Here is an 11,112-nt window from a genome sequence, read left to right as displayed (position 1 = left end):
TACGCCGGATCCGGCGATTCGCCGTCCACATTAACACAACAAGCAAAACAAATAATTGGCCTCCTGTTACATGATGATTAAGCCATCGATGGGTACTGCGTTCGCATCCCAATACCGGTTCCCACCGAAGGGCTTTTAATGGCTTAGTGGGTATAGATGTAGGATCACTACACTGACTCTCCCCCACCACCACCCTAGCCATCAACAAACAGCCATTAACAGGCACGGCGGAAGCAAGTAGACATTGGGAGGGGAGCTGACTACGATCGAGGGCGCAAAGTTTCATGGGTGTTCCGGGGTATGCTCCAGAGACTTTAGTGTCAATATTACACTACTAATAGATGTCTGTTAAATGTAAGATTTCTCTAGTCAATATGTATGTATGCATTATTATAATAGTATAGTACTTAGTATATATGTATTTTCTTTTCCAGTATTTCAATGTATTGTTGAGGGCCAAGTGGAAAATTAGCTTGTGCTAAACCTGTCACCCTCATTAAATAAAGTTATTATTATTATCCTGAAATGCAATTTCTTGCATTCTACAAGTAAAATTTATCTCTACTACAAATAATATTTTTTATTCAGAATTATTTTGGGGGCCTAGAGCCCGAGCCCACCCCCACCTCACCCCCCCCCCCCCCCACCCTGATGCTTCGCCATGCTTGATAACTCCCGTTCTGAACCGACAGCCCAGACAGCAGTTGTCAGTTGAGATGAGTGGCCAGGAAATCGTGCTTGAATATTAAGTAGATAATATTTTATAAACATGAATAAAAATGCACTATAAACCAAGCTGCACGTAGCCTACGAAAATAAACCACAGAGTAGAATCGGGGTTTAGATTGAGGCGAGCGTACGTACGCGGCGGGTGGTCAGGCAGGGAGACGTATAATTTGGAAATGTTTTAATGCCGTGTGTTTAATACGTATACACGGAATCATGTTGTTTTTCAATGCAATAATAGTAGGCCTATTATACGTGATATCTAGGTCTTCACCGGCTAAACATAAATCGAGCTTTTAAATTAAAATGGTACAATGGGTGGGCGAGGGGATGGGCTGGTCACGAACGTGGTAAAATGTTTGAGAGCTCTGCAACTTGGTGTAACTGAACATTCAAAGAAATGAAAGAAAAAATTGTTTAACGACACCTCAGCACGTTCTAAATTACGGCTATTTGGTGTCTAACGTTATAATTATTATGGTTATTTCAACACTGTCTGGTTGTGTACGCAGGGATGGGAATCGGGGGTCAAATCCTTCTCCCCCTCTGCTCAAAGTAAATTTTCTTGTTCTTACTTCTTCTTGTTTGTTTGTTGTTGTTTTTTGGGGGTTTTTTTATATGTGTTGCGAAGCATCATTTGACCCCCACCCAAAAAAAAACTTCGCTTGCTAGGCTGCCAGTCTGCCCCCCCCCCCCCCACACACACACACCACCACCACCCCCTGTGTATTCTCCTGCACACATGCCTGTCGTCGAAAGTAAGTCAGAGAAACCGTCACTCATTGTGAGTCCGGCTGTATAAATGACACGGATGGAAAGTTAAGAAAACACAACCTCTGTTCTTGCCACAACGTGGTATAATGTTATTCTGTATTGTAGACAGTTTGTATACAGAATCAGGACACGCTGCCTCCCACTGTAAACATATTTTAGTTTACCAAGGGGCACACACGTATGGGCTGTCTATCCAGGACAGTGGGTTAGTGGTTAGCGAGAGACAATAGGGTGTAGTGGCTTTACACCTACCCAATGAGTCGTTAAAACTCGCTCTGGGTTGGAGCCGGTACCGGGCTATGAACCCTGTACCTACCAGCCTGTGTCCGATGGCTTAACCTCGACACCACCGAAGCCGGTATTAAAATAATCTTACAATAACTTTGTATGTACTGCCGCGTCTACTACATTTTTCTCGCCCCTATCTTAATTCAAGTTTATGAATTTTGTAGTGAGTGGCGTGTTGCAGTAACCATTCATAGCATGAGGGTGATGGTGAAGGGAGGAGGTAGGATTAAATCAATATTTGTTCAACTCGCCAAACAAAAGTATTTGGCATATGTCGTGACTTGCGCATATTATACAGAGCTGTGTGGAGTATAACTTACATGGATTACACCAACTTCTGTACTTAGCGCTCTCAGCTGTACTTGGTGACTTTCTTAAACTAAACAAAACAAAACACAATTATATGTACATGTATGTATATTATAATTATATTTCTTTCTTAGTTTTAACTTTTAAAACAAATTACTTAAGTAGTCTTTCATATCGGACGAAAAACGGCCGCAAAACGTCGTATTAAATTAGGACGTTTTATATTATGGCTGTTTGGTGTCAGAGAGAGAGAGAGAGAGAGAGAGAGAGAGAGAGAGAGAGAGAGAGAGAGAGAGAGAGAGTGTAAAACTACTATGTAGGTAATGTTTATTTATTTATTTATATATATTATTATTTTTAAACCACAGGGTATCGTGCATGAGTTTTACATGTATTCGCGTGATGTCAAATTATGAATACTAACAGGAACTCGACAAACAATGGCGACCTTCACATTGAAGTGTTTGTTATTTCTCTATGAACTCGGCCTTTCACTCGCACGGTAAACCTAGTCGCTGTCTATAAACGAAAGAAAATCGTTTAAAAAAACTGAGGCGCAAACCAGTCGAACACAGTTTTGAACTAGCAGCGAAGACAGACGGGGAAAGCAGGGTGGGGTAAATACATGTATATAATTAATATATATAATATATAGGCCTATCCCAATTTGGCAAACCTGCACTATTCTGGTGGCACTGTTGGCGTGATGCGGTTTTTAAAAAAAAAACCTGCAATATTTAAAAGGCATTTGGAAAGGTTTGTTTTGTTTACCGACACCATTAAAGCACATTGATTTATTAATAATCGGCTATTGGATGTCAAACATTAGGTATATGTAATTCTACATTTGGAAAGATTTTGAACAGTGGCGTAGGAAGGTTCCAAAAAGTGTGTGTGTGGGGGGGGAAGCACACTTTTATATTTACACATTTTTACACTATTATAAAGCAAATATAAAGCAAAATATCTGAAAAGTGGGGGCACATGTCCCCTTGCCCCCCCCCCCCCGTTTCCTACGCCAGTGTGTTTAGTAAGTTAACAAATATGCATACTAAATTTAATCATATAGATAAATATGGCACATGTATTTCACTTCAGACTCACTATCTTTATTATTTTTATTAATTTATTTTATTCTTTACTTTTTTCTCTTTTTTTTCTCTTTTTTTTAAGTAGCATGTGAAGTAAACGCAGAAGTCTGTTTGTGAATATGTTAAATTATTAATACAAAAAGCAGGCGCGTGTGTTTGGTTTGTGAATATGTTAAATTATTAATACAAAAAGCAGGCGCGTGTGTTTGGTTTGTGAATATGTTAAATTATTAATACAAAAAGCAGGCGCGTGTGTTTGGTTTGTGAATATGTTAAATTATTAAAACAAAAAACAGGCGCTTGTGTTTGGTTTGTGAATATGTTAAATTATTAATACAAAAAGCAGGCACGTGTGTTTGGTATGGTAGTCGAAACCCCTCCCTACTCAAGCATAGTTTCTCTTTTTTCAATACATTTTCCTGGGGAGCATGTCTCGACCCTCCCCCTCCCCCGTAATAAAGTTCCCCACAGTCTAACTCACCCACCTCGCTAAAATTCCTGCATACGCGCTTTGAAAGCGAGGAACAAAAGAAAAAAATTATAATATTTATTAAAATATGTTAGATTCTTTTTTAATTTTTATTTTATTTCTTGGTATGATTGTAGGCTATTTAAATAATTTACAGAACATAAGTTTTGGTTTTGTTTTGCTTTTTGCCCCCATTCGCCTATTAAAAAAGTCAGTACATTCCACGGCCTTTGATGTAGCCTATCTATCGTGGGCAGCCTAAAAGGGGATGGGACAGTCCATAAAGCGCGATTGATCCTATGACCCATCACACCTCATGCACTGAGCTATATCCTGACATAATTATCATTTCATTTCAACTTGTTTTCGTGCTTATATCCAATTAAGGTTCAAGCACGCTGTCCTGGGCACACACCTCAGCTATCTGGGCTTTCTGTCCAGGACAGTGGGTTAGTTGTTAGTTCAGGAGCGGTGCAAACGGTACGGTACCACTTTTACCGCTTTTGTGTGTGCGTGTGGGTTATATTTGTTGTATCTGTAAAAAAATTCTTACAAGTAATTAATTTAAAAGGCGAGTCTGGCAACCACGAGCCGTACCACTATTTTTTTTTACACTGTGCCGCCCCTGTAGTTGGTTAGTGGTTAGTGATTAGTGAGAGAGAATAGGGTGTAGTGGCCGTACGCCTATCCATTGAGCCCTTAAGAACTCGCTCTGGGTTGGAACCGGTACCGGGCTGCGAACCAGTACCCACCAGCCTGTAGTCCGATGGCTTAACCACTGCGCCACCGAGGCCAGTCATAATTATCTTGTTGGTGCATTCCAGTGTTCCAGAGTTACAGTTCCTACAATTCCAGAAAGTTCCTTTGTTGTCCAACAGAAGTCTTGACCGTACTGTCACCCAACGCGTGCCGACTAGAGGTCACGTGACTAAACCCGATCTGAATGAATCTCAACAACAAGAAGAAGCTGTCGATTTTACGCTGACCTTGTAGTAAAATAGGCCTAAAGCAAATGTCAAACGATTCGAGCGGCACGTCGTTATTTTAATCGTTACCGTCGTTTATTAACTCTATAAATAGTGTTTGCTAAAACCGAACTCTTACGTAGGCTACATTGCTGCTACAACTGGGAGTGTCGAAACCGTAGCCTATTAAATAATTATTTTCTAGTTGTCATTAATTTTCGGGTTGCTTTTTGTCCTCATTTTGACATATTTCCAGTCCCAGTTGATTTATAACTAATTAAGATTCAAGCACGCGGACCTGGGCACACACTCCGGCTATCTATAAGCAGTTTGTCCAACAAAATTTGTAAAGGCGCAGACCCTAGTATAGATTCAACCCGTAAAAATTGACACTAAGTTTGGTTATTTTACAAAACTGTAATACATTTCGATAACGTTACAAGAGAGTGAAACAAGAGTGTGAAGTGGAAACGGTGAAATACCGTTAAAAATAGACTAAAACTCGACTCCATAACTGTTACTTCTCAGAAGGATGTGCGTTTTTTTAAATATTAAAAAATGCATTTTGTGGTATTAGAAACACCAAGATGGCCACAAAAACTTCGGTTGTACGGAAATGGATAATCTAAACAATAAAATATAAGTAAATTTTGATTACAGTGAACAAAAACGGCTCTAATAGTGAAAAGTATGCTTATAGTGTTTAAAAACTAGGGTCTGTTTATTTAACAATGCCCCAATTTGAATAATACGAATAAACGTTGTGATCCACATTCGGGCACTTTTGATTAATTCGGGCAATAATCGGCCTGCCCCCCTACAAAAATGGGAGCCGTACGCCTATGGAGGCCGTTCAGTAAATTTTACGAGACGCTCTGTGGGATGCAGAGAAAAAAGTCATAACATTTTCGGGGGGGGGGGGGGGGGGGTAATTTCTTCAAAAAGATTAATCGGGACTTCTGTTTGGTTTATCTGATTTTAACAGTACCTGCGAACAAGACGAACGGTAATCGTAGATAGTTTTCTTTGCAAGTGAAAATGAATATGGAACAAAAATCATCATGCTGTAACAGGTGAGGTGACAACCACTGCAGTCATTATGTATGTCCTTATACGTATTTGCATTGTTTTATCTTTTCGTAAAATTAGTCTTGTTTAACGACACCACTAGAGAACAATTTAACTAAACATCGGCTACTGGATGTCAAACAGTTGGTCATTGTTTACACGTGTAGTTTTAGAGAAAACCCGCTACATTTTTCTTTTAGTAACAAGGGATATTTTATATGCGATTTCACATATACAGGGATGCACATACCACCGCTAGATGGAGGGGGTTGTCTTTCTGTAAAAGCCAACAGACAAAAAATACATGTACAAATAATGAAATAATAAAAACAGGATATGCAATGTAGTTTTAGAGACAGGAGTATTCGGTCAAAGTGAACAGTAGACAAACAATTACTGTAATAAATTGGATTTAGTTTACTATGAATTGGATTTAGTTATATATGATATATATCACGGTTTTCAAGACTGCTGGACAAGCAACAAGTCAATGCACTTGAGCTACAATCATATAGGCTACTAGAACTTTCTTCTATGCGCATTTTATTCTTACATGTAGAACCGCCCACTCAATGGCTTGTGATATTTCAGCGGTGGATCTCTGGTTCTCACTGAGTGGCTTGTGATATACCAGCGGTGGGTCTCTGGTTCTCACTGAGTGGCTTGTGATATTCCAGTGGTGGATCTCTGGTTCCCACTCAATTGCGTGATATACCAGCGGTGGATCACTGGTTTCCACTCAATGGCGTGATATACCAGCGGCGGATCACTGGTTCCCACTCAGTGACGTGATATACCAGCGGCGGATCACTGGTTCCCACTCATTGACGTGATATACCAGCGGCGGATCACTGGTTCCCACTCAGTGACGTGATATACCAGCGGCGGATCACTGGTTCCCACTCAGTGACGTGATATACCAGCGGCGGATCACTGGTTCCCACTCAGTGACGTGATATACCAGCGGCGGATCACTGGTTCCCACTCAGTGACGTGATATACCAGCGGCGGATCACTGGTTCCCACTCAGTGACGTGATATACTAGCAGTGGCGGATCACTGGTTCCTACTCAGTGACGTGATATACTAGCGGTGGATCACTGGTTCCCACTCAGTGACGTGATATACTAGCGGTGGATCACTGGTTCCCACTCAGTGACGTGATATACCAGCGGTGGATCACTGGTTCCCACTCAATTACGTGATATACCAGTGGCGGATCACTGGTTCCTACTCAGTGACGTGATATACTAGCGGCGGATCACTAGTTCCCACTCAGTGACGTGATATACCAGTGGCGGATCACTGGTTCCCGCTCAGTGACGTGGTATACCAGCGGTGGATTACTGGTTCCCTTAATGACGTGATATACCAGCGGCGGATCACTGGTTTTCACTGAGTGGCTTGTGATATACCAGCGGTGGATCACTGGTTCCCACTTAATGACGTGATATACCAGCGGCGGATCACTGGTTCCCACTGAATGGCTTGTGATATACCAGTGGCGGATCACTGGTTCCCACTCAATGACGTGATACACCAGCGGCGGATCACTCAATGACGTGATATACCAGCGGCGGATCACTGGTTCCCACTCAATGACGTGATATACCAGCGGCGGATCACTCAATGACGTGATATACCAGCGGCGGATCACTGGTTCCCACTCAATGACGTGATATACCAGCGGCGGATCACTGGTTCCCACTCAATGACGTGATATACCAGCGGCGGATCACTAGTTCCCACTGAGTGGCTTGTGATATACCAGCGGCGGATCACTGGTTCCCACTGAGTGACTTGTGATATACCAGCGGCTGATCACTGGTTCCCACTGAGTGGCTTGTGATATACCAGCGGCGGATCACTGGTTCCCACTGAGTGACTTGTGATATACCAGCGGCGGATCACTGGTTCCCACTCAATGACGTGATATACCAGCGGCGGATCACTCAATGACGTGATATACCAGCGGCGGATCACTGGTTCCCACTCAATGACGTGATATACCAGCGGCGGATCACTGGTTCCCACTCAATGACGTGATATACCAGCGGCGGATCACTAGTTCCCACTGAGTGGCTTGTGATATACAAGCGGCGGATCACTGGTTCCCACTGAGTGACTTGTGATATACCAGCGGCTGATCACTGGTTCCCACTGAGTGGCTTGTGATATACCAGCGGCGGATCACTGGTTCCCACTGAGTGACTTGTGATATACCAGCGGCGGATCACTGGTTCCCACTAAGTGACTTGTGATATACCAGCGGCGGATCACTAGTTCCCACTGAGTGGCTTGTGATATACCAGCGGCGGATCACTAGTTCCCACTGATTGGCTTGTGATATACCAGCGGTGGATCACTGGTCGGAATGAGAAAACCTTAGGGATCTATTAAAAAAGGTGTTAATTTACCTCTCTCATCCCAAGCCATAGGAGCTATGGTACCTTGTCTCTTTTCTTTTCACCACCTTTCATATTTGCTTGTGACCCATAGTGTGGGTACACCTCTCTCCCCCACACAAAATGCTGGCTACGCCAATATTTAACGGTAAATTAGCAGTCAGAATTGATCAGTGTGGGGCGGGACGTAGCCCAGTGGTACAGCGCTCACTCGATGCACGGTCGGTGTGGGATCGATCCCCGTCGGTGGGCCCATTGGGCAAGTTCTCCTTCCAGCCAGTACACCACGACTGGTATATCAAAGGCCGTGGTATGTACTACCCTGTCTGTGGGGTGGTGCATATAAAAGATCTCGTGCTGTTAATCGAAAAGAGTAGCCCATGAAGTGGCGACAGCGGGTTTCGTCTTTCAATATCTGTGTGATCCTTAACCATATGTCTGACGCCATATAACCGTAAATAAAATGTGTTGAGTGCGTCGTTAAATAAAACCTTTTTTCTTTCTTTGATCAGAGTGGGGGATGGGCACCGTAATTATTATACAACCGTTTTATTTGTTTTTTTCTCGGTGTCTTTGGTTTAAATGAAGTATTTATTTTGTGAGTGGCGGTAAAGTAAAAGTAATTGCCTTCCAAACCCCCACGTGGTCCGCTATACTTTGTATGCATTCACGTCCTGTGTACACGTGGTCCGCTATACTTTGTATGCATTCAGTTCCTGTGTACACGTGGTCCGCTATACTTTGTATGCATTCAGTTCCTGTGTACACGTGGTCCGCTATACTTTGTATGCATTCACTTCCTGTGTACACGTGGTCCGCTATACTTTGTATGCATTCACTTCCTGTGTACACGTGGTCCGCTATACTTTGTATGCATTCACTTCCTGTGTACACGTGGTCCGCTATACTTTGTTTGTTTAACGACACCCCAGCACAAAAATACATATCGGCTATTGGGTGCTATACTTTGTATGCATTCACTTCCTGTGTACACGTGGTCCGCTATACTTTGTATGCATTCAGTTCCTGTGTACACGTGTGTTCAGTGTTACAAGCTGTACGTTACCAAACCCCCACGTGGTCCGCTATACTTTGTATGCATTCAGTTCCTGTGTACACGTGTGTTCAGTGTTACAAGCTGTACGTTACCAAACCCCCACGTGGTCTGCTATACTTTGTATGCATTCAGTTCCTGTGTACACGTGTGTTCAGTGTTACAAGCTGTACGTTACCAAACCCCCACGTGGTCCGCTATACTTTGTATGCATTCAGTTCCTGTGTACACGTGTGTTCAGTGTTACAAGCTGTACGTTACCAAACCCCCACGTGGTCCGCTATACTTTGTATGCATTCAGTTCCTGTGTACACGTGTGTTCAGTGTTACAAGCTGTACGTTACCAAACCCCCACGTGGTCCGCTATACTTTGTATGCATTCAGTTCCTGTGTACACGTGTGTTCAGTGTTACAAGCTGTACGTTACCAAACCCCCACGTGGTCCGCTATACTTTGTATGCTTTCAGTTCCTGTGTACACGTGTGTTCAGTGTTACAAGCTGTACGTTACCATTGTAACACGGATCGTGTAAACAACATTCCTCGTTCGCTATCACATGGCTTTCGTTTTCAGCAGATACTGCAGGTTCGACATGCCCGGAACAAAATCACCAGTACCGCTACAAAGAACCGGCAGTGCGTACATACCGTGCACCTTGCTCAAGCGGCCACCTGTAATCAGCAACCACCTGGCTTAAGAGGTCACCTGTCTTAAGATGTCATTTCTTTTTAATTCTCTTAGATTACCTAGCATACTGCAAATTAACCTGTATTAAGCAGCCGCTGTTTGATGCCCTCAATGGTGGCTGCATAACATAGGTTTATACTTGGTTTGTTTGGTGGGGGTGTGAGGGTGTCTTTTTGTGGATGGGTGGGGGTGAGGTTAGTTGTTTTGATTGTTTTGTTTTGTTTTGGGTTTTTGGTGGGAGGTTAGTGCGCCTAAGGTACTGTAAGTCCGACCACCTCTCACCCACACGTCTACATATACACATATGGTATACCCTCATTCATTCATTAATTCAATCATTCATTCAATCATTTATTCATTCATTCATCCATTCACCTATCCATCTATCCATCAATTTATTCATTCATCTATCCATAAAAGCATTCTTTAATATTTCTTGAAGGTTAGAAAGTACAGACAACAAAGAGTCGACTGTTCTGTTGGGGGTCAAGGTCGCGTTTGTTCCACCGCGACTGCACGACACCGCTATCTGCGAACATACGTCTGTTATCACCAGTTCGTTACACAACGCAGTGGGTTTACTTATCGTATCAATAAGAAGTAAAGACCACGGTATTGAAAGGTACTAGTAAAAAGGACTACAACTGCTGGTTTCAGGACCGTAGCAGTAGCTGATCCAGGGGGATCCAGACGTCCGGACCCCCCCCCCCTTTTTATGAAAACCGCCTATAACCTTTAAGGAGAAACGTGATTATATTAACTGTTCTAAATGCTTAAATAATAAAATAATATCACATTTGACCCCCCCCCCCCCATTCAGATTTGGACCCCCTTTCAAAAATCCTGCATCCGCGCCTGTGTAGGAACCAGTGTTGATGGTGACGGGGGGTGACCCCCCAATCTGTGGACGAAAATGTAAATTTGTTTTGTCTTATTCTATATAAATAGAGACGTACATTTTCGTCCTTGACTAGGGGGAGACATGTGCCTATTCATCCCCCATCCCCTCCCCGGTTCCTAATGGACCTGATGTGCAGGAAAGTATCGCGAAGCTCAAAGGCACTCATAGGCGTACGGGCTCCCATGTTTGTAGTGGGGCAGGCTGATTTTTTGGTCCGAATTAATCAAAAGTGCCTGAATCTAGATTACAACGTTTATTCATATTAGCATTACTGCCAGACAGCTAGCTATATATGGTTGCAAACGTATCGCCACACATTTTTTACATGGATTAGACCTAATATTGTGGGTAGAATGATGGAAATACTTGGTGAAA

The 11,112-nt window shown here is 42.9% G+C and overlaps 1 protein-coding gene across 3 annotated transcripts in view; it reads left to right on the top strand.

The window, feature by feature from the left end:
• Nucleotides 1–269: 269 nt before the first annotated feature.
• Nucleotides 270–11,112, top strand: part of LOC121371794 (proton-transporting V-type ATPase complex assembly regulator TMEM9-like) — a 47,431-nt gene continuing 36,588 nt past the window's right edge. For all 3 annotated transcript variants that reach the window (XM_041497944.1, XM_041497943.1, XM_041497942.1), the window contains exon 1: nt 270–298. In XM_041497944.1, the coding sequence (XP_041353878.1) occupies nt 285–298 (14 nt within the window). In that variant the 5' untranslated portion in view covers nt 270–284. The remainder of the gene's footprint in view (nt 299–11,112) is intronic.

The sequence above is a fragment of the Gigantopelta aegis genome, chromosome 4, assembly GCF_016097555.1.
Source record: "Gigantopelta aegis isolate Gae_Host chromosome 4, Gae_host_genome, whole genome shotgun sequence".
NCBI classification, from domain to species: Eukaryota; Metazoa; Mollusca; class Gastropoda; order Neomphalida; family Peltospiridae; genus Gigantopelta; species Gigantopelta aegis.
The sequence above is the reverse complement of the archived record's forward strand: the minus strand, read 5'-3'. Positions and strand labels throughout refer to the sequence as shown.